This window comes from Diabrotica virgifera, chromosome 5 (assembly GCF_917563875.1).
Source record: "Diabrotica virgifera virgifera chromosome 5, PGI_DIABVI_V3a".
Lineage (NCBI taxonomy): Eukaryota > Metazoa > Arthropoda > Insecta > Coleoptera > Chrysomelidae > Diabrotica > Diabrotica virgifera.
This window is the reverse complement of record NC_065447.1, coordinates 192,004,352-192,029,538: the sequence shown is the minus strand read 5'-3', so window position 1 is coordinate 192,029,538 and position 25,187 is coordinate 192,004,352. Positions and strand designations below refer to the sequence as shown.

The window sequence follows — 25,187 nt, the reverse complement described above, 5'->3', positions numbered from 1 at the left end:
TACAATTTTGGTATTTGATAGTAGGTATAACCGTTAAAAAGATACGAGTGGGGTACGGACTTTTGACTAGCACTGTATATAAGTCAATTTAATTTTTATATTTAGTTGAATATATTTTTATTTAGATGAAAGGGAGCATCCATAAACTACGTCGTTGAAAAGGGGAAGGGGAACTTTTCTTATTACGACGGTATACGACAGGGGGGACGGGCCATAAGTACACATCCAACGTCGTTTGAAGTTCACGAATATAAAAAATATACCCTATTTTAGAAGGAAAAAGAATTTGTATATTACTACTTTTATCGCATACTTTTCGTTCGTTTTTATCACTCACAGCCTTAATAATATTGCTAACAATTTTATACAGAATAACAAACAATAAAACATTGTCGTATGTCTTTAAACAAACGCTTCTTTTCAGAACAACGTCTGGACGCAATAAATATTAAACTCTTCACTTATTTACTGAACACTCTGTGTGAAAAAAGTCTAAAATAATAAATAGAAATAAAATATTCTATTCTATTTAGTTAGTACATTGTATTTATACTTAATAAAAGAAATGGCATTGAAATCAATACAAAATAAGTATCAAGATTTATATGATGCAGTTAAGAAAGCATAGGAACTCCGATAAAAGTGTTGTCTTTTGTCCCTATAAAGCTAATTATTAGTTGTACAGTGAATTGAGAGAGTACCTACGCGGATATTAATGAGCTACGAGTACATAGTAATACTGATTTGGATACATTCGTAAATAAACTTTGAGAGCTAACTTTTAAAAATCCAGGAATAACATGGAATTAAAAAAAACACTAAAAAGGGTGGGTCATGAGTTGCAATTGCGACGTCGGTATGAGGGGGGGGGTCAACTGCAAACGACGCTTTACGACAGAAGGGGGGGAGGGTATTAAAAACTCCAAAATTTTTACGAGTTTTTCCCAATGGATGTTCCCAAACGTGCGTTTTACTGGGTCGGGTGTCAAGTAGAGCTACCTGTCACAATGTGAGATATATTTTCAATATCAATACTGGAGGGTTATCAATAAAACCAACATATAAAATATTAAAAATTTATTACAGAAATTGTGCTCGAATATTCTTAACGGACACTAATCACTATGCATCTAAAAATGCACAATACACTGTTTGCAAAAATATACAACATTCTAACAGTTACTTTATACAATTATTAAATATTTACATTTTTACACATTAAAATATACAAGATGTTTCATTATTTAAGAAATAATGGGTTAAGTTAGGATCTGCATTCTCAAAGATATTGTTCTGTTTATTATAGCCAACTTTTTGTAGTTTATTGTAAACACCACACAATACTCTATACAATAAACTAAAAAATATTGATCAAAAGGTTTTTCGAATAAAAACCGCTACATATAATGTAAAAAGTTAATATTATTTATATCCAAATGTATATTAAAGTCGAGTAGGTACGTATACAAAAAAAAAAAGAAAAAATCAAAATATGTATGACAAAAAAAGATTTAATAGCTGTAATAGACTAGAAGAAACAACTTAAATGATTTCAATATATTATATAGGTATCGCAAGGATACTGAATAAAGTTACTAAAAAACTGGTAGGTGTTAAAAGAATATTAATAAACAGAAAAGGCCGATCAAGGAGGGGTTACAGAAATAAAATAAAATAAAATTCCTAGAAATAAAAAGAAATAAATAGAAGAGCAAACGTTGATCCAGGGATGACGACTCATGGAGAAGTGGTTCATATTCATGAGCTCCATGAACATATTATATATGAACCCGATACCTATATTGGCTACAAAAATATGAGAACAAGAGGAAGACTAAAGAAGATTTAAAAAAGAGTCTTTAAAGTAGATTTATTAAGTATTCAGAATTGTGTCAAAACTAATGGGGAAGAACGAATGCATTTTTTATTCGATTTATATTGTTTGACATAGTATTTGTTTATTTTGGATATTATTATTTTTTCTAATGAAATCTTGAGGACAATATGTTCAGTATATATTTATGTAGTTTGGTTTGTTTTGCATTAACTTAAGGTGTTATACAACTGTTTAAAAAGTGATTACTGCATTTTTCCTGGTTGTTTTAATTGAATAATTTGAAGTGCTATTAAGACAATTTATAGGCTTTAAAAGCAATTACCAATTTATGTAATAACTTATAATTACAAGTATTAGTTCATAGTTAATATGTAATACCGTAAATTCTGAAGTGCCTGCTTGTTTCTAGTTTTTCTACGTGAACAGTTGTGTGATAATTGGAACACCAAAAATATGTTCTACCTAAAAGTAAAAAACAAAACAAAGAAGTAAACATACTGTGATCACAGACGGCGTAATATTGATAGCCCAAGATGAAAATATTCTGCAAAGATTAGTCCACACATTTAACTAACATAAGAGCAAAAGAATTCAATATGGCAATTTCATCTTAGAAAACTAAAACCATAGTAATCAGTAATGAACCAGTCAGATGTAAAATAGAAATTGATGGCATCAGTATTGAACAAGTAATGGAAATAGCGTGGAATTACACTGACCTCCTACGGAGACCTGGACAAAGAAGTCAAGAATTTATAAAGCCAGGATAAGACCAATAATGACATATGCATCAGAAAAAAGACCCGATACAGCTACAATACAAATACGTACTACTGGAAACGACAGAGATGAGAGTACTGAGAATAATTAGGAAATACTCTGAGATATCGAAAGAGGAGTGAAGATATTAGAGGAGAGTGTATAAACGGATGCACACTTAATAGAAAAAAAAGTATGGAATCACCACGTAAACAGAATGAGGGGGACAAGTGTGGTCAACATATCAAGAGATAAATCACCAATCGATAAAAGAAGTATCGGCCGGTCGCGCAAAAGGTGGAGTGGCAACCTTCCACGGAAGGTATCAATCCGCCAATGAACAAACAGACTTGCTGATAAAGAGGAAGAATACGAAGACGAAGCAGAAGAAAATTAAAAAAGGGCTGATAGAACTGGTTCGGCCCTTCAAAATGCATTACTTTTTTCTGTTTATCGTGTGTATATTGACTAGAAACGTCCAAAATCTATAGGATGAATTAAGAGAGTTGAAAGCAAAATCTGATGTGATCAAAATGTGCATCAATATTATTAAAACCATTGAAAGGGCCTGCAAAGAAATCGAAACACAAGCAAATAAAAAAGCTAAAGAACTAGAAGCAAATATGAAAGACGCCAACGGTCTCTTCTTTTTTGAGTTGTTTTTTTACCGAGAAAATCAACTCCTAGCAGCAGAGACTAAAATGAAAAGAATAAAAACGAAAGTAGCGAAGATGAACTGATCGGCAAAGATTGATATAGCTGAAGTTAAACATATTGATACAGAACCCCCGCATCTTTTAAACCAAAGAAGACCAAAATAAAAAAGGAAGAGTGATGGTTCATCCGGAACCAATACGCATAATATATTGTTTTAAATGAACCCTTTTTCTACAAATCAAATTTCTACAAATGTCTAAATTTGGATTCATCTGACAATGAAGTTTCCAATGATCTAAAAAACTAATTTATGAAGAGCAATAAAAGTAAAGTTGACAACTTTTTTAAAACGGTAGATTATGCAGATGATGACGACGATAATATCATACATGTACGTAAAGACAATATAACCAATAAACCAACAGATGTCGATTACGATGATATACATGTAGGTACCTAAAGAAACTACAACCAATAACCAACAGTTAACGATGATGGTAATATATGAAAGGTCAAATAAATTTAATTTCAAACTTAAATTGTGACTTTATTCCCAAATAAAATAGTAAAAATATGATGTCCATTATGCAGTGAGACGAGCAAAATATTAAAAAAAAAATTTAAATTATCAATTAATGAGAATAAGAGACGATGGAATTGAAAAACTTGCAAGAGATGTGAAGCCAAATAGAAAAAGGTTCTCAGAAAGAATACCAAAGAGATGTTAAGATAGCTGGTCTTTGAAATCACAAATCAGAATAAATATTGCAGAATATTAAGTTGTTGCATGTTTGTGTTCACTGCGTGAACGCAATGGTATGTGTACATAATATGGATAAAATAGTATAGATATTACAGAAACAAATTTCTGAAGAAGAGCGGCAGGCAAATCAAGAAGAGATCGGATACCAAATGAGGGAATACGAAAAATGATGGGAGTCACACATTCAATAATTGGTAACATAAAAACAAAACAACTAATACGGTACGGCCACGTACAGAGAATACCAGTTGACAGAATTCCTAAACAGATTTTGACGTGGACATCACAATGGAGAAGACACATAGAAAGTACAGGATCATGGACCTAACGTATGACAACGGAAAAGAAAAATCAGAAGGCTATATACTTGGAATAAAAAATAGTAGTTTAACCTAACAAGAAATATAACAAATGAAATGAAGAGTAAAGCAAAGATAAAAGGTCTTATAAAATGTCTAAAAAAAGACAGAAAAATGGTCAGAGGATAAGAAACAAAATTAATGTGCAAGAAAAAAATGTACAGAGAATACAGAGATAGAATGTAACTTGAATTTGCAAAACGTTGAATCTATTAGAGCTGTTTAGAACCTCAAAAAGATTGTCAAACATTTTTTTTTTCGGTTTTTGCTGCAATCTTTTTATTGATGTATAAAAACGCAAACAAATAATAATACTGAAACAAAAGAAGACCGAATTTATCAATTTAAGAAAATGTATTTAGATCAATTCAAGCAGAAAAAAAAACCAAATCAAAAGGAAGTTATCGTTATATGTACCCATTATATCTATTAGAAAAATAGATAATATTTTTATTATGTTATTCCTGAAATAAATTTATAATAATTGTTTTGCTATAAAATCTTCAGATTTAAACGCCGTCTACACTCTCGCCGAAGTCGATCGAGGTTCAACAAGTACGAGAGTGTAGACGGCCACCTTGTGCAACTTTGCCTCGCTTCGTTCTACTTCCGTTATCTGTCGGTCACGCGCGTCCGAGTCAAAGGGATCAAAGTCGGTATCGCACCGCCTGAATGTGTTCCTCGCGAAGTAGAACGAGTGTGTAGTGTTCGGACTTCGGCCAACTTTGGCGAAGTAACTTCGCCGAGAGTGTGGTGCGCGCATAAGATGGGAAAAAGCATATTATGTTAAAATTGAAAATTTAACTATAATAATGTTTTTATGTAAGTTTCAACTTAGATCGGCGGCGGTTTTCAAAATATATTTTAACAAATCTAATAACCGATACGTCAAGTAAAAAGTAAAATTTATTTTATAATTAGGTAATTGTTAATTCTGCACAACTAAATATACTCACAGACAAAAATATTGCATATTTTATCTTCAATAATTATTTTTTATTTATTTTTTTTTATCTTTTAAGTATTATGCAGTTTTTTTATTCCTGTATGCGCGATGCTAAGGTATGTTTACGTATATTACAATTATTTATTAGAGATTAAAAAAATGCTTATTACATAGTCTTTTTAGCCGAGGAAGTAATCATGTCACAAACTAACAAACTTTTATTCTGAAGTTTACTTGCTGATATGCTGCGAGTAAGTGTGTGTTAAAATTGTTTCTTTAGTCAATGATGGTTACAGACAAGAAGATATTTGTTATGTTAACTGGAACCAACATAAATGAGGAAGAGTTCTTTTCGCAAATGAAAGAAGAATACAATTATGGAAGCCAGATGAACGTGGTCGAGTACAGAAAATTTGGGGAACGTTTCGCAGTCTTGAACACAATGTTAGCTTCGGATGCGGTTCCAGTATGCTATGGGATGGCATTAGTTTTGACAGTCGTAAGGGGCTTATTGAGGTAAATATTCGAATGACTGCTGACTGGTACCTACATACGCACCATCCTGAAAGAACATGTTTTCCTTATGCCGGCTTCATTGGGTATTAAACTTTGTGCTAATGCATGATAATGCCCGTACAGATGCCGTAGGAATAATAATACAATAACTTGGGGATACTGGAATTGAGGCTCTAGACTGGCCACTAATAAATCCTGACGTAAATCCCACAGCAAGAAATTCCGCTCCAAACTCAATTGCAGCATCAAGAGTTGCTGCAGAGGAGTAATGAAATCAACTTCCGCAAGAAGCTATCCAAGATCTGCGAAGCATGCCTACAAAGATGCAGGATATTTTAAGTAAGGAATACTCAGTACGTAATAAGTTGTTACAATGTTGCCGTAAAAAGTGTTCTATTTTCGTTACTTATTATCTCTCTTTCTAATTAAATGTTATATATGCAAAATCAGACTATGTCATTAATTTTTCTACAAATTTGTTGTAGCTCTACAATATGCAAGTTACTTCCCAATAAATATACGCAAAATAGTACAGTACAACTTATTTACCAATAAAAAGTAGGTACATTACTAAACTACTTTTCAAAGGTAAAAAATACTCCAAAAACAGACTCAACATCAAATATGCAATATTTTTATCTGTTAGTGTATTTGACAAGGCCTAACTTTTCACAAAGAATTAGTACCAGAACATAACAAATAGTTTTTCCTGCTCGTATTCCTTCCTATGGAAAAAAGTTAATGCTATATAAAGTCATTGCGCACTTCGCAATGTTATACACGACATTTTTGGGACGCTCCGATTTCGTTTTTTTTTTCTAATTATAAACGAACCAAAATACCTGTACCTACTATTTGCTATTTGTCAAAAGTTTATTTTAAACTTTATAGACATATTTTAAATTATACAAAAAAATTTGTTTAAACTTTCCTTTGGAAAATCCTTTATTTTTGTTTTAAAAACTATTTCTTCTGCAGCTACCATGATCCTACTAAAAATGTCTTATAAACTCATTGCTCAATATGTTCTAAACATAACATATATTTAAAATGAACTGTTAATTTATTTGGAATCAAGCCTACAACAAACGTAGCGTCACAATGTGACTATATCAGTAACATAACCGATTAAGTTATCGCTTTTTCGCGATCTTGTAGCTGACTAGCTCATTTTGAAATGAAACATCCTGTATTATATACACGAATTAAATACGAATCACAGAATTACTAAAATCTCAATTATTCCTAGTTATAACAGTCACCGGTTTCAAAAGTCCTTCGCCTGATGACCTAGGTTCCTGCGGGCTGGAGCAACTCGACGACGGGAGATTCAAATTACTTAACGCATTCAAGTTGCCGACGCCAGCCAATCCAGGAATCTGCAAGGGATATTGCAAAGGCACTGCTAAGCGTAAGTTATTGTACATTTCGAATAAGGAATGCGGCGGCCTAAACAAGGGCGCTGTATTCATATCCATCGCAGAAGGGTTGATCCCTAGATTCTGGGGTTGTATGGGAGTGGGACGCGGGAGGAAATTTGTCGCAGCTGGAGCGTGGAGGTAGGGGTTATAGCGGGAATATGCTGCAGCCAGAAGCGCGGGGGAGGGAGGATAGAAACCTGGATAACAGGTTTGAAGAGGTGAGTATAATGATAAAGTCCGTTTAAAGGCTGCTAGTCGTGATCGGGAGGCAGCTGTTGATCGTCTTCTAAGTTTGCCAGTGGTGCCACCTGAAACAAAATTAATAAATGTTAATAGAAATCAATAGAATATCAGTAATATGAAAGATATTCTCATTTTTATGAAAACATCAATTAGGTATGGATCCCGCGTATGAAAAAAAAAGTTGATTAATAGCAAGCTGAAAATTTGTTAATAGCTTAAGAGTGTCTAGTCGGATAAACTTTGATATATGGGAGCACTGGAACAGGGGCAGTTTTAATTGTGGAACAAGTTAAAAATTTGGAACGGCCAAACCACGAAAACGGCACATTTATTTTGTCCGACAGAACAGGCTTAAACTCTCCGAACAGAGATTAAACTCTCGTGCAAAAATCAGACTGCTATTTATCACCTGTCATAATTCCTGTCATTTGACATATTTTACATGTTCCACTCATTAAAACGCCCATTTGGTGATAAATAGCAGTCTGATTTTTGCACGAGAGTTTAATCTCTATTCGGAGAGTTTAAGTCTGTTCTGTCGGACAAAATAAATGTGCCGTTTTCGTGGTCTGGCCGTTCCAAATTTTTAACCTGTGCCACAATTAAAACTGCCCCTGTTCCAGTGTTCCCATATATCAAAGTTTATCCGACTAGACACCCTTAAGCTATTAACAAATTTTCAGCTTGCTATTAATCAACTTTTTTTTCATATGCGGAAGCCAGACCTAGTATTTGTACCTATGTACTATGCAAAAGGGAGCTGGAGAAAAACACAAAGTCCAAAGCAAAATTTTGTAAAGAGAAACTCAAAACTATCAAAACTTTTAGAGAAGATCAGTCTAAAATTCATTTCAGGAAAAGATAACAGGTTTCTTTTCAAATAAGGTTTTGGCTAAAAATTACTAGTTGTTGTTATTTATAAACCATCAATTATACAAGATTGAAGAAAAGAAACAAAAAAAAAAACACAAAAAGGATTCCAGAGAGACTCACAAGAAGAGACTCAATGATGAAAACAATACTTACCATATTTAAAGGGCTTATCAAAAATTGAAAAAGATAGTAAACAAGTACAACATTACAACAAATATTAAAAACAGCTAACACTCTGAACAGCGTATTACAAAAACCCCACATTTTATTTGGGTTTTTTAAATTATTAGAAACTCTTTGATTTTGTGGAAGCTTAAGAAATGCTTCGGATCTCAAACAACGAAAAAATAGACTCCCAGTTTTAAGTCTTATCGAGTACATATAACACTCCTTAAAATCCATAATATATGTATTTTTGTTTGTTTTCAATGCTTATATGTACCTACATAGTTCTCTTTTGCATATTCTCGGTCCTTGCATTCTATATTTTATATCCGTAATAAGTTATTCATATAATCCATCGAAATGTTACATTTAATGTGCATTTCTTAGAGGAGTCAATTTTATTTTTTTAATGTGTAGGGGGTTCAGTATAAGCTTAAGTATAAGTTTTTGGAGTCGCTACCCTTGTCCCTCGGCCCCCATATTGGAAAAAGGGCTGCAAAGGGCTTTCACGCCGTATCTCCTAAACTAGCAACTCTACAGAAAATTTAGTTACACATAAAATGTAGCAAATTAAATTTTCTACAATTTTACATCTATTACTTTTTATCGTCAAGTGACCAACAAAAAAGTTATAAACAAAAATAAGAGAAAATTTTGTAAGAAGTTTCCTTTTGGAGGTTATAACTTTTTTTCAGTTCATTTCACAATAAAATATCATAATAGCTATTTTGTAGAGGATTTTTCGATGAACATTTTTCACTATAAAGTTGTTTAATTTTATTTATTATCTAGGTTTTACAGCGCTCCAAACTTGACCAGATTCTCTAATTCTCATAGGAATACAATAAAAACAATACTTTAATTAAAATTACGTTATGCCGACCACGAAAATCAAATTTAAGGTGAATGACGAATGTTGGTCATTTTTTATGTTTTCGAGGTCGCTGAATCCGAATATGAAGTTTATTTTTATCTAGAGTTGGTGGTACATGTTCAAAGATCAAATTTTATATAAAAATGCCAAAAATTAATTTTTATGATTTCTCAAATTTACCTCGCTGTGTCATTCGTCGCTGTAAATATTTCCTTTTGAAACTTTTACTGTGTAATCTTTGAGGTATTTAGATAACAATGAAATTTGTACAAAATGTTTAAACACATTATAAAAGGAGTGGTTAGTTTTTAAACATTTTGTCACCTTATTTCGTTAGTTTCATGTTTAGTTAAAAAAGTTGAGTGACAAACTTTTTAGTTTACAATTTTACCAACACAGTAATAAAATATGATTCATGAAGAAGTTTTTCGTAAAATTTTTAGTCAAGATATACAATAGGAAAAAAGTTATGTTACTTCATAGAGAAGCGGCACACCCCAACAAACGCTTATATCTCGAGATCCTGGTCACGGTGTGGTGGATGGCTAATTTTGATCATACTTTATAATTTTGATATCAAAAATCGTTTTTTTGTTCTTCTTAAGAATTTTGTATTTTGCGGTTGCGTCATTCGTCTTCTGGACCGGCGAATTTGTCCTCAAACAACTTCTTGGGCCTTTTCTATATATGCTTACGGTTATAAGTTTTATAGTGGGGAGAAAGGTAAAAAATACATTAATAATAGCATAAGAATGTTAAAATCATAATAAATTGTATGAATAAGAAATTTATATAGATAGAAAAGTAAGCCTAACCTTTTTTTATTGTATCCCTGTGAGCATTCGAGCATCTGGTCAAGTTTGGAACGCTGTAAAACCTATACGCATAAATAGAATTAAATCACCTTATAGTGGAAATTGTTCGCTGAAAAACCCTCTACAAAATTGATATACTGCTATTTTATTTTAAAATGAACTGAAAAAAAGTTATAACCTCCAAAAAGAAACTTGTTAAAAAATTTTTACTTATTTTTGTTTATATCTTTTTTGTTGGTCACTTGACGATAAAAAGTAATAGAAATAAAATTATAGAAAATTTAATTTGCTATATTCTATGTTTAATTAGATTTTCCGTAGGGTTGGTAGTTTACGAGATATAGCGCGAAATCCCTTTGCACCCTATTTCCAAGATGGCGGTCGGGGGACAAGGGTCCCGACCCCAAAAACTTGAACTTAAGCTTCTACTGATACTACCTACACATTAAAGAAATAAAATTGACTCCTCTAACAAATGCAAGGTATGGCCTAAAAAATGTAACATTTTAATGGCCTAATAACATTTTATACAGTCGGAAAAATGAAAGAATTGGGCTTTTCATTCACAGTCATTTGTTTCGAGCTTCTGTCATGTGTCACATAATATTAATATATCCACGTCATACGTTATTATATATGTTACAGTTCAAGTTGATTGTCAGTTAGAGTTGACTCCAACTAGTTGGAGTCAACTCCAACTGAAACGAGCAGTAAAAGTTGATTTTAAAAATTTAAATAAACTTTTACTAGTTGGAGTTGACTCTTCCTGGATCGATTCAGTAAATGTTGATTATACGAGAATCTCAAGTGCATTTTTGATTAGTGTGCGTTTCTTTGTTTTGACCGTTTCAACTACTTATTAGTATAGTCTGTAACGTCGCTCCCGTTAGGTAAATTATTCTGATTCGATTTTTTGCACAAACTTACTCAAAGAAATATGTACATCCGTATAACAATCCTTATAACAAATACACAGGGTGTCACGCGGTACCGCGGTCGAAAAATTGTTTAACCAATTTTTGTTAACCAAATTCACAAAAATAATTTTTATCTACTCTATCTCATTTTATGTAAATGTAAAGGTTTTATTGTGTGAAAATTGTAAATATAGATAGCAGGCATGAAGGGTTTAAAGTGTGTCTGAAATAACAATGTATTTTAAATGGGTTTTACTTTTTCGCATTGTTTTTTAGCACACTTTCATATAATTAAACATCCCTAACTTTCGCCTTCGGGAGGAAATCAGACACGCCCTTGCAACGGCAACTGAAATGCTCACAAAACAGCGACCACGGAAGCAAAGATGGATGACAGAGGAAATATCGGATTTAATGGATGAAAGAAGAAAATGAATATTACCATCCTCGGATTATAAGCTTTCATTTGACACCTCATTTGTCATATCGGAAAAGAAATGAAAGGCAGAATTTACAAATCAGTCATCAGACCAATAATGACATACGCGGCAGAAACACGACGCGACACAGAGAGGACAAAAAGATTGCTCGAAACAGTCGAGATGAAAACTCTTCGAAAAAGCGATAGTAAGACTCTATGCATGGGACAGAGCTAGAAGTACAGATATACGACGAAGATGCAAGGTGGATAACATTAATAACTGGGTAATAAACAGAAGAATAGAATAGAATGACCACATAAGTCTAATGACAACAAATAGGGTAGTCAGGACAGCGAGAGATGGTTCCCCAATAGGAAGACGTTCAGTGGGAAGACCACCAAAACGATGGAACGACAACTAACTAGAGGCACATTGAAAAAACAGACAAAGTAATGTCTATACAAAAAGACGAAGAAGAAGAAGATTTGTCAACCTATCTGTTATAATGACGGAGGAGTTATATTCGCGGACGGACGGACAGACAGCCTAGGTTAAATTTGTCACCTTTAGTACCATCCTTGGATATTAATCTTTCATTTGACACCTCATTTGTCATTCTACCTGTTATAATTAACGAGGAGTTATACTCGCTGTCGGACAGATGATACCAGGCAGTACCGTGGTCGAAAAATTGATTAAGAGTTATTTATGCACCAAGTCCGTAAAGTGGCTCTTTATCGAACGAGTCTGATATTACGAGCAGAGGAAGCGAAGCGAGCAACAGACGCGTTCGATAACGAATATTGAGGTGGTGCGTACAAAATTGTATCGTCAATCATAAAAAACATTAACACTTACTTACAACTTTGAGGAATTTTTTTTAATTGTAGAGGAAATAAAAAATTCGTATGACAGTAATGACAGATGACTTTTTCATGATGGCCGGTTTTGATGTTTAATCGATAGTTATCAATATTGTATACCTACCTAATTACTAAATCTGTAAAGTTTTGATTTATTTTGTATGAATATAATTGCGAAACACTACAGAATTTTACTTTTTGACATAAATTTTATTAATAATAAGATAAATTTTGTACAATATTTTTAATAATTAAAGTAAATAAATTTTAATTTCGCTCAAATAAATAATCGATTGCTGCCATTCACCACTTACATTCAATCTCGGTTAATTTGATTAATAATCGCGGCAGGTAAAGTAACATTCTTCTTTCAATACAACAAAGTGTTACTTTACTGCCGAAAATGAGGGCAAATGAGTACAATAATGAATGATTTTAGTGACGTTTGGCGATAAACAATGATTTTAAACAAATTCGCAAAAATAATTTTTTCATTTCGTACAAATTTTTTTTATATCCTTTGGGCCTTTTTTTCTCTAAAATTGACTGTTGTCGAGTTATTAGCGACTTAAAATTTGAAAAACGCCAAAATAACCATTTTCAAGGTTTAATAACTCGGTTAAAGATAATTATTGTGAAAGTCGAGCGAGCGGCGTGGAGTAACGGCATAATCGCTGGCCTCATACGCCAGTGCACGTGAGTTCAAGCCCTGCCAAAGACAAACCATTTTTATTTCCAATAATGACACGAGCCGTCTCACCGTGTCTCGGAGAGCACGTTAAGCCGTCGGTCCCCCTGGGCTAGTGTACTTCGACACTAGTTACTTGAAACAGGGTTAAAGGTGTAATTGGCGCCGGAACTGTCCGAAAGGCAAAAATGCCATACGATATTATATATTATGAAAGTCAGAAACTAAAAAAAAAATCAAAGATTAAAGCTACCTATATAAGATCCTGAAGAAATGTTTGTCATTATTTCATTAATAAGATATTATTTTTAATTATCAACAATGAGCGCTAAGCGTGTATTGAGGCGGCCGTCAATGTGAGTGCGAGTGAGATTCACCATTGGACGGCCGGAATGGTGCATCTCTTTAGCACTCACCATTGACGGCCGCCTAATACGCACTTAGCGCTCATTGTTAATAATTAAAGATAAAGCTTAGTAATAAAATATTGACAAAAATTTCTGCTGAATCTTGTAGAGGGGGCTATAAACTTTGATTTGGTCACTTTCTGACTTTCATAATAATGGATTTTAACCGAGTTATTAAGCCTTGAAAATGGCTATTTTCGAATTTTTCAAATTTTAAATCGCGTATAACTCTTTACAGTACAACAAACAATTTTAGAGAAAAATCACAAAATACCTTTTTTTGCTCAGAATAACCCAAATGAAATTGTTCGAAGTGACAAAATTATTTTTGTGAATTTGTCTAAAAAAAATTGTTTAAACAATTTATCTATCAAGGTACTGCCTGGCACCCAGTAGATTTGTTATAAGGACCTCTTTTTGAGTAAGTTTGTGCAAAAAATTCGAATCGGAGTAATTTACCTAACGGGGGCGACGATACAGCCTAGACTAATTTGAACATATTCAGTAACATTTAATTTCTAGAATCGGCTATTTGTGTGAATCAGAATCAACTTTTACTAAATGGCATTGGGAAGAGTATACTTTAACTAGTTGGAGTCTACTTTTACTAGTAAATGTGGAATATAAATCTTCATTTTATATTTATAATCAACTTTTACTGAAACCAGCCGTTAGAGTTGACTCGAACTAGTAAAAGTCAACTCCAACTGGATAATCAACTTGAACTGTAACATATATACCAATGATACAAACCAAAGACGTATGACGTAGATATATTAATATTATGTGACACATGACAGAAGCTCGGAACAAATGACAATCGATGAAAAGTACTTTACCCATGAACGATCACATGAATCACTTATTTTGTATTTGCTGTCTTTTTCTATAACAAACGTTTGTTATTTATAGAAAAAGACAGCAAATACAAAATAAGTGATTGATGTGATCGTTCATGGGTATACGCTCTGAGCTTCACTGGTGTCGCTCCTAGCGGATTAGTAATGCAACTTTCACCGGTAATTTTTAAATTTATTATTTAATTGTTATCGCTTAATATTTACAACGCAAAAAAGTCATTAAATTGTAATCGATTTTTTTAAGATTTTGCTAATCATTTTGACGTTCTATAGGGATTTTCATCGATTGTCATTTGTTTCGAGCTTCTGTCATGTGTCACATAATATTAATATATCTACGTCATACGTCTTTGGTTTGTATCATTGGGATATACCAATAACGTACGACGTAGATATATTAATATTATGTGACACATGACAGAAGCTCGAAACAAATGACTGTGAATGAAAAGCCCTATTGATGAAATATTAATTTCTTACTTCGGATACTTTCACAAGTATCGTGTAAATGGCGCTAGGATTAATAGATTAATTTATAATTACATATTACGAAATATTAAAAAAACTGAAATTCAGTATTTAAAACGTAAGTATATTTAAGGTAAAAATATATACCACAGCTTTGACCAACTAATATTTTTTATAATTATGTTTTTATTTTAATTTTAAATTAATCACTTTGACATTTATATCAAATTTTCAGTAAACGTTTACAGACTTGTCACTACTGGCGCTCGCGAATTTTTAAATATCCCCTCTACGTACGAGCTCACAGCGTATACGCTCTGAGCTTCGCTGGTGTCGCTCCTAGCGGTTACTAATTCAACTTTCACCAGTAATTTTTAAATTTATTATTTAATTGTTATCGCTTAATATTTACAACGCAAAAAAGTAATTAAATTGTAATCGATTTTTTTAAGATTTTGCTAATCATTTTGACGTTCTATTGATAAAATATGAATTTCTTACTTCGGATACTTTCACAATTATCGTGTAGATGGCGCTAAGATTAATAAATTATTTTAGAATTACATATTACGGAACATTAAAAAACTTAAATTCAGTATTTAAAACGTAAGTATATTTAAGGTAAAAATATATACCACAGCTTTGACCAACTAATATTTTTTATAACTAATGTTTTTAATTTTAATTTTAAATTAAAAAATATATACCACAGCTTTGACCAACTAATATTTTTTATAACTAATGTTTTTAATTTTAATTTTAAATTAATCACTTTGACATTTATGTCAAATTTCCGGTAAACGTTTACAGACTTGTCACTAATGGCGCTCGCGAATTTGTAAATATCCCCTCTACGTACGAGCTCACAGCGTATAGGGCTTTTCATTCACAGTCATTTGTTTCGAGCTTCTGACATGTGTCACATAATATTAATATATCTACGTCGTACGTTATTGGTATATACCAATGATACAAACCAAACGTATGACGTAGATATATTAATATTATGTGACACATGACAGAAGCTCGAAAGAAATGACACTCGATGAAAAGCCCTATTCTTTCATTTTTCCGACTGTACATATACCTATGCTTAAAAAAAGCAAAATATTAAACTAATATGATAAAAATAATCTGTTTTTAAATTGTTTGTTTCACTTTTAATTCTAACACAGGGACCACATTTGTCATTAATAATACGAGCGATTTCAATATATTTGATGTTATTTTTGTAAGTCGAAATTACATCAAAGACAATAAAAATTTTATTGCTTGTGTATTATTATAAATGTTAGTAAACAAAGCAATTATCAGATTATTTAAATGAAATTTTTATAGATATTGCACAATTAAACCTGTTTTTCTAAAAATTTTTGGAAGTGCATTACAGAAGATCATAGTGATAGTATAAAATATCAAACAATAATGGAAACACTCATGAAAATTGGGCGTAATAAAAAGGATCTACAGATTTTTCACAATCTCTATTGGAATCAATTAATAAATGCTTCATCTTCTTCTTCTTCTTCTTTTATGTAGGATTTAAAGCCTGTTTCTTCTTCAAAATGAGCCTCCTAAATTGTTTAAATTATTGCATCATCTTCTTCTTGGTCTGCCAATATTTCTTCGTACATTTGGTGACTTATTTCGTGCTATTCGTACTATCCTATTTTATGCCATTCTACTAATGTGTTCGTTCCACTCCTGTTTCCGTTTTGTCACCCATCCGTTTATATCTTCTACATTGCATGATCTTCTTATGTTTTCGCTTCTCTCCCTATCCAACAGACTTTTTCTTGATAACCGTCGAAGTATTTTCATTTCTGTTGTTTCTAGTAGTCGTCTCGTTTTAGATGTGTCAGGTCTTGTCTCCGCCGTGTGTGTCAATATAGGTATAATTGCTGCTTTATAGATTCTTGCTTTTGTGTCTTGTCTTAGGTGTTTGTTCTTCCAGATTGTGATTAAGAGATCCCGCCTCTTTACTTGCTTTTAAGCTTTGTTGTCGTACTTCTTCTTTAACATCTCCGTAACTAGTTATATCTATTCCCAGATATCTAAACCTTGGAACCCTATCAATAAATGCAAAGTAGATGTTCCAGAATGATCGTTTTTTTTAGTGTACCGTCTCTAATGGAGATAGGCGACGACTTCTGTAAACTCATTTTTAGGTTGGGCTCTTTTTATTAAGTATGGAAGTCTAGTCCTGTCCAATTATTGATATTACGCAGCAGTGTCATTTGTCGCCTACCAGGACCGCGTTTGCCTTATATTTTTCTTTTCATTATTAATTGAAAGAAATGATATTTCTCGTGTCTGAATATTGAATATATGTATATGTTCATGGTTAGTAGTCCTGCCGCCAGGGGGGGTACAACGGCCTCCTTTATTCAGATGGACTTACCCAAGTTTTTTATGTATTTTGACCCGTAGAACACGAATTTTTTGGGTAACAGTTGATCCGGATGTCGATAAGATGGTTATAAACAATGAACTTGAGGAAATGCATAACAGCGATTTCTCGCAAAACAAAACATTTTTTGGGTCATTCTAAGCAAAAAATGTTCTTACAAGTTTTTTCGTAGGATGCATAGTTTTCGAGATAAACGTGGTTAAACTTTAAAAAATCGAAAAATTGCAATTTTTAACCCGAATAACTTTTGATTAAAAAAGAAAGTAGCAATTTTGCTTAACGTATTTGAAAGTTCAAGTCAAATTATATCGGTTTTGATTATTTGCATTGCTAAAAATTAAAATTTTTATTGTTAAACAAAGCTATAAACACATAGTGTTTCTCTTGGACAATGCATGCGTTTTAACGCATGCTACCTAGAAATTGCCTCGCTTGCACTTGTACCTACTCTATCTACTCGTTCGATTTTAAATGAGAGATCATTGAAAACATCACTCAAACACTATGTGTTTATAGCTTCGTTTAACAATAAAAAATAAATTTTTAGCAATGTAAATAATTAAAACCGATATAATTTGACATGAACTTTCAAATGCGGTAAGCAGAATTGCTATTTTCATTTTTAATCAAAAGTTGTTCGGGTTTAAAAATTGCAATTTTTCGATTTTTTTAAAGTTCTCGATAACATAATTATAAGTGGATTTAAAATACGGGAGAATGAAGGGAAAGCGCAAGAAGGACTATAGATAGCGCAGAGTACAAATATGAAAGTATTTAAGGCAATATATAGACCCATACTCACCTTCGGTTGCGTGGACATTAACAGAGAGGCAGAAGAGCAGAATACAAGCGACGGAAATGAAGTACCTAAGAAGAGCGAGAGGAGTCACAAGTCTTGATAGGGTAAGAAATGAGCAGATAAGAGAAGATCTGGAGGTGGAATCAATCTTAGAATATATAGAAAAAAGACAAATCAGCTGGTGGGGACATTTACAAAGACTAGATGATAGAAGACGGTAAAAATTATTTGGGAAGCGAGAGTAAATATCAAGAGGAAGAGAGGAAGCCCAAGAGAAACATGGGACCAAGCTATTGGAAAAGATCTAAAAAAGAGAGGCAAATCTTGGAAAGATACAAAAGTCTTGGCACAAAATAGAAATCAGTGGCGTAAAGTACACAATATCTAAGATATTATTGTAATTCCGACACCAATATTGTAGAAGAGAATTTGATTATATATGTTACCGTTCAAACCCGATTTCAGTTAAAACCCAAATTTACTAGGAAAAACTAGTTTTAACTACGCGCTTTAGACAATTCTAGTTTTAACTAGTCAAAGCTACATTAGACTGCTAAATTCAGTTAAAACTAGAAATCTTGAACAAATTTCAATATTATGTACAGGCTGAAGACATTTCTGACATAATTGAAGCTATTGCTATTGGTTATGGAGGTTTTAAACATTGCTATTGGTTATGGAGGTTGGGATAGGTTGAAGACTAAAACCGCCAGAAAATACGCAAATATAACAATTGATATGTTCAATAATTTTATATTAATGTGTGAAACCTGCCAACAAGCGAAGAGGGGTCTTGTGTCGAAACCTATATGGCATTCAGAAATGAATAGTCGCTGTTAGGTAGATTTGATCGAAACGAAATCACGAGGATCACGGCTACAAGTTTATTATGATTTATCAGGACCATTTAACAAAATTTCTTTTGTTGAGACCATTACAAAGTAAGAGGGCGGAAGAAGTTGCTTATCAATTTTATTAACGGATATATTCTTGACTTTTGGCGCACCATGCATTTGGCCGAGAGTTCGGTAATGCAGTTATAAATGAGGTAATGTCAGTGCCGGATTAACCAATAGGCAAAGTAGGCAGTTGCCTAGGGGCCTCGGCCTCAAAAAGAATTGCACAGACTATCTCATAAGACTATCGGAAAGGCGTTGATGCCTAATAACGGTGTATATTCCATATTATAGAAATTAGTCTATATAATCTTTGTGAAATTACAAATATTAAATGACAAAAATATTATTTTGCAGAAGTATCTATTTTGCCATCTCACTGTGAGATCTCAACTCACAGTAACAGCGTAACTCCTAATGAAGACAGACGGAAGAAAAAAAACGACAACACGATATTTGCTAAAAAACACACAAAAAACATTTGTAGGTAAAAGCTTACAATTATTGATGAAGTAAACTACGAGAGATTGACGGAAGCAACAGAGGCGTAGCTACCGCCGTATCAGCCGTATCAATTATAAGGGGCCCCCGACATTCAGGGGCCCAAACGCGGCATGTCGAAACAAAATTCCATTCAAAAAATGGAACAAAATATTCTGCAATTATTTCACTATTAAAACGCTTTGAAACAGTCTACAATATATTATATTGTTGGGATATCGACATTTTCGTGTAATGGATTCTTTATTATAAACTATATTTATGCACTGTACAGGTACCTATCTATTTTCTGTCTCTCGCCGTTTTATAACAACAGACGTTTTTTGTTTTCAAGCTACTTCTTACTGTCTATTCACCGTTGGCTGTGTGAGACATTGTATCATGTATAATGCGAAATTGCAATATTTGTAATCGTTTTACATTTGCTAATTTGAAACATTGAAACACTGTGTATTGTAAGCGTATATTTTCGTGCAATCTGTTCTTTATCTATAAATTGTATTTAGGTATGGGTTGGGCTCACACTTAAAAAAAATAGTGATTACCTCCCTCATGAGACTTCGTTTATTCATTTCGTTTAGAGGTTTCTAAATTTTGATACGTCCGTCCGCAACTGGAGTAATCTTAAAATTTGCGGGAGTATTTTTGTCAAACCATCCTGGAAAAAAATCTTGTATCACCTCATAACTTTGCTGTGTTTTGGCCTCATAGCTGATTTCTGTAGGATTGTTTGATACAAATATTTACAATTAACTGGTATTTAGGTATATCTATTTGCCGGTCGCTCGCCGTTAAAGAACAGAGCTTCTTTGTTTACGCTCCTTTTCAATGTCTATTCACCCTTGGCTTGAAAAAACTGAATCTGTTTTAAAACAATGAGTCTCAATTCAAATCTGTTTTTTGACTTTGGATTATTACTTACAGTTTATTAGATTTATTATTATATTATCTATATTTGAGTGTTATACGCTGAACTTATGAGTTCCTAAGGTTGTATTATGCAATTTGCAATGTATTTAAATTTTGCAATATACAGGGTGTTTAATTAATAATTGGAAATAATTTAATTGTAGATTCCTTGGCTCAAAATATGTATTAAGATTTAACCCAAATCACCTAGTCTGAAAATGAAAAGAGCTCTTTGAAAAAGGCATCTTGTAGTTAGTATTTTTTAAAACATCCAGAACGCTTTTATTCAGAGAAATCAAAACTGGTACGCCTATTTGTACTTCCTTTGTTATCTTTAACTTTTAAGCCTTTTTGACACTGGATTATTAAAATGTGAGGCATTCTAGCAATTAAAGGTACTTTTTCTTTAAGTCGGTAGGATACACCGTTTTCTAGAAACGTCGATTTGAAAATTTTGTGTTTTTTTAATTTGAAAATGATTTTCAAAAAAAAAACTATGAAAACAATAAACGAAAACTGGTACGTTTATTCCAGAGATGAATCGATCTCATCAATTACGAATTTCTAGTACCGGTCATATGCGTGCGTTTTGAGTACCTAAGTCAACGGTTAATTTATCGCATTATTTTTGTGTTTTTAATTTTGAAACATTTTTGACACTAGATTATTAAATTATGAGGTATTCTAGTACTAACAGTTACTCTTGCTTTAGGTCGGTAAAATACACCGTTTTCTTGAATTTTTTTTTTTTTTAATTTTGATCAAATTCAAAAAACTAAAAAATTTCAAATCGATTTTTTAGAAAATGGTGTATCCTACCGACTTAAAGTAAGAGTAACTTTTAGTACTAGAATACCATACAATTTAATAATCCAGTGTCAAAAATGCTTAAAAGTTAAAGACAAAAAAGGTATGCGATAAAATAACCGTTGCCCTACACAAAGAGGATGCAATGACCGATACTAGAAACTCGCAATTTATGAATATGAAATAGATTTATCTCTGGAAGGTAAATTGCCGTACCAGTTTTAGTTTTCCTAAATAGATGTGTTCTAGAGGTGTTTCAAAAAAACTATTTAAAAGGCACCATCTTCAAAGAGCTCCAGCTCCCTTAGGAAGCCTTTTAGGTGTAGGTGATTTAGGTTAAACCGTAATATTTTGAGCCCAGAAATCTACAGTTAAAATATTTCCAATTATTAATGAAACACTCTGTATTGTTTTGTTTCATTTGATTATCTTTTATTTTGTAATAATATTGACGATTTGTGTAATTTCAGTAAACTGTATTTGTTGTTGTTTTTTTCCTACTCTTTGTACCTACGCTTTGTCCATAAAATTGTAAAATTTTCAGTGGCAAAGGATATTTCTATTCTATTCTATACACGCTTTTTTGCTGCTTTTGTTGAACATATTTTTAGCACTATCCTACATCAGTCGTGGGGAAGGGCCCCGCGACAAACTTTGATAGGGGGCCCCTGTGGGGCTAGCTACGCCACTGGGAAGCAATTATAACATCAGCAAAAGTAGCAATTCCTAGAGGGTACCAAGAAGAGTATATTCCTGGATGGTCTGAGGAGAGCGAAAACTGTATGAACAATTCTGCGAAGACGGAAAGCAGGAAATTGAAGTTAAATTACTTCACAGCATGGATACCGCTAGGCGCGAGAAATGGAGTGTGACAGTTAAGAATCTAGATTAGAAACTTGAGTAGACAAGCCTGATCACTGCTTCGAAAACCAGGAGGTAATAACCCACTTGACAGCTTAGCCAATCTAGTAAAACCAAACCAAATGGCGTCCCACATAATGTTTACTTTAAGAGCACTACAAAACCGCTTACACGCAATTTTAAAAAAACCTTAAGTTATTAAAATCCACTTGTCCACTTGAAAAGCTACTAGCTTTGATAGCATTTATACAGAGTTTCTAAAGCACAGTGGCAGATTTAGTAGGCAATGACTTGAAAAGGGTTTATTTTCTCATACACTCTTCAGCCAGGAAATGTTCCCTATCACAATCAACTTAAAAGAGCAAAGATAATCGCCTTTTAAAACCAGGGAAAACTAACGATTTACCAAAATATTAATGTTCAATTGTACTTCTAAGTATGGTCTACAAATTTTTTGAAAGAATGTTGTAAATATAACAGATTTAGCCAAACAATACTCCAACATATAGGTAAATATGGAACAAGCAGAATAACCGCAGCTGCACAGACCAAGCCTTAGCACGGACTAACTATGTAGAAAGAGGGTTTCAAAAAAACTAATTCCCAATGTAGCATAAGTATATTATAATGTGAGCATTGGTTGATAAAACTACACGAAAACATGACTGGCCATTAACTTACGAAAAAACAACTAATAATAGGATATCTAATCAGCGGGATAGGTACCTAGCAGGATTATTAATGCTATGCTCTGCAACATAAGTTTCCCAGTTATCATGGGTGATAATTAGTACCCACTTCAAACTGAACAGTCGCTTACCGCAAGGATCGGTGTTGACCCTCCTACTCCTTATCCTCTAGGTATATAGCAGAAATGCCAGAAACCACATCAAATAAGTTCAGATATGCAAACGACTGGGCGCTATGAGCCATAAAGAATTGGAGACTGTTGAGTAAATATTATCAAACTGTGCTTCGCTCCCACGTTGGTATCACTGTGAAAGACATACAGTATTGTGCGAATTAATGTGAATTAATTGGTAAATATGATTTAATTAGGCCAAAGGTAAATTTAGGTACACTTACATGAGATTTTTTCATTAACTAGTATTTAATATGTCCCCCTTTTACTTTTATGGCTTCCTGGAGTCTTCTAGGTATGGAATCCACAAGTTTTTTGCAATTGCTTGTGATTGCTTCATCTCTAAACGACACCTTAATCACTGCTTCCACCAGTTTTGTTTTTGTCGTACAGTCAAATTTTTGCAGTTTATCCTTACATATTGCCCACAAACTTTCAATAGGATTAAGGTCAGGTGAATTCCCAGGCCAATTAAGAAGGGTAATATTATTATTCTTGAAGTATTTCATCATAACCTTCGATACATGGCACGGAGCTGAATCTTGTTGAAAAATTGCAGTCCCTTCTGCCTGTACTTTGTCAAGCTTGATAGCTAAGCGTTCCCTAGCATGTCTTTGTACTTTTCACTGTTCATCATACCTTCAATAGGAATAAGAGTGCCAGTTCCTGAGTATGAAAAACAGCCCCAGAACATTTGTTTGGTGGGATGTTTAACTGTTTGGTTAATATGGCTAGCTGAAAGTGACTCAATGGCTGCCTTTCGTACGAATTTTGATCACTGGCCCTGCACTAGGAAGTGAGTCTCATCAGAAAATAACACTTTTCTCCAATCTTCTGCACTCAATGAGCGTATTTTTTGCCCAATTTAGTCTTTTTCTCATCATAGGCGCTGTCAGAAGTTGTTTCTTCTGCGGTCTCACGGCTCTTCTCCCTCCTTCTAAGAGGCGTCTGCGTACCGTTGAGTCTTTATTCCACCCTTTTCTACATCTTTCTGGAGGTCATAACTTGTTTTTCTGGGATGAAGTTTGCTATCGCGCAAAAGAAAGGCTTCGTCTCGAGGAGTAGTCTTCCGTTTTCTTGAAAAACTGAATTTCGATCTCTGTTCACATTAATTCGCACAATACTGTAAGTAGGCTTCGTTCAAGAAACAAACCTTTAACTATGCATAAATTGTAATTGAAAGGAAATTCAAGATAACCAACGGTTGGCGAGAAGAATGGGAAAAGAATGCAGCGCCTGCTATCCGGAATAATGCCATGTATTAAAATCAAGCCAGAGAATTTCAACCAACCAAGAAAAATCTGGGCCACACTAAACACAAGAACAAACTATGGCAGGTGCTCCTACCCACTTTTCAGGTGCGGAAAAATATCATCTCCAAATTGCTATTGCGGTGTTGTAAGACAAACGGTTAAACATCTAATTAGTAGTCTAAGAGCTAGTGAACCCTCCGACTAACGGTTGTCCTGTAAGGCTAGAAATTTTTCTAGTGATAATTCATAGCACACCAAGGCTAAAAACCATGACCTGGCAGGCATCAGTGGTGCACGTGTATCTACCAGGTGAATCGAAAAGTTCAAATTTAGGGGGTAAAATAAACTTTCTCCTGCAAGGTTTAAATTTAAGTATGTGTTTGAGTAAGTCATTCAGAAGAAATGTGTACAATGACAGGCGATTCTGAAGAGCATAATACCTTGCCAGGCGAGGGGAACGATTAGGGGTTTTTCCTAAAATTATTCTTTTTGCATCGAACAATTTTTTTTTAGGTTTTTTGAATCATTCCAAACAGAAAAGGCCTTTAGTGACTTTTCTCTTAAGGTAATAGTTTTTGTTATATAAGCGATGGAAAATTTTGAAAATTGCGAAATCGGCCATTTTTAACCCTAAATCGGACATTTATCTAAAAATTTCAATGTAGCCAAGATACGTAGATATTCTTTAAACATTGATTGATGAAATCCCGAAGAGTTTTTTGCAATAAAATGTCGAAAACCCCTTTGTTTTTTTAATTGCTAATCAAGCAGGTGCGATACTGTAGTATAAGTGAGGACGTTTGAGTTTGCATAAATTCATTATCTCGAGAATGGGCAAATTTCAAGAGAAATCCTCAGACAGGTCGATTTTTATTTTTAAATTAGGACTTTTTGGCATATATGTAATATTAGTGACGTCATCCATCTGAGCGTGATGACGTAATCGATGATTTTTTTAAATGAGAGTGGGGGTTGTGTGATAGCTCATTTGAAAGATTATTGAATTTTGTATTCACTAATATAAACATTAACATAA

General features: G+C 33.2%; 1 protein-coding gene across 1 annotated transcript in view; it reads right to left on the bottom strand.

Annotated features, from left to right (window-relative positions):
• Nucleotides 1–1,062: 1,062 nt before the first annotated feature.
• The window catches only part of LOC126885245 (forkhead box protein fkh-2-like), a 54,489-nt gene continuing 30,364 nt past the window's right edge, over nucleotides 1,063–25,187 (bottom strand). The window contains exon 3 of the mRNA XM_050651730.1: nucleotides 1,063–7,566. Coding sequence (XP_050507687.1) covers nucleotides 7,073–7,566 — 494 coding nt within the window. The 3' untranslated portion in view covers nucleotides 1,063–7,072. The remainder of the gene's footprint in view (nucleotides 7,567–25,187) is intronic.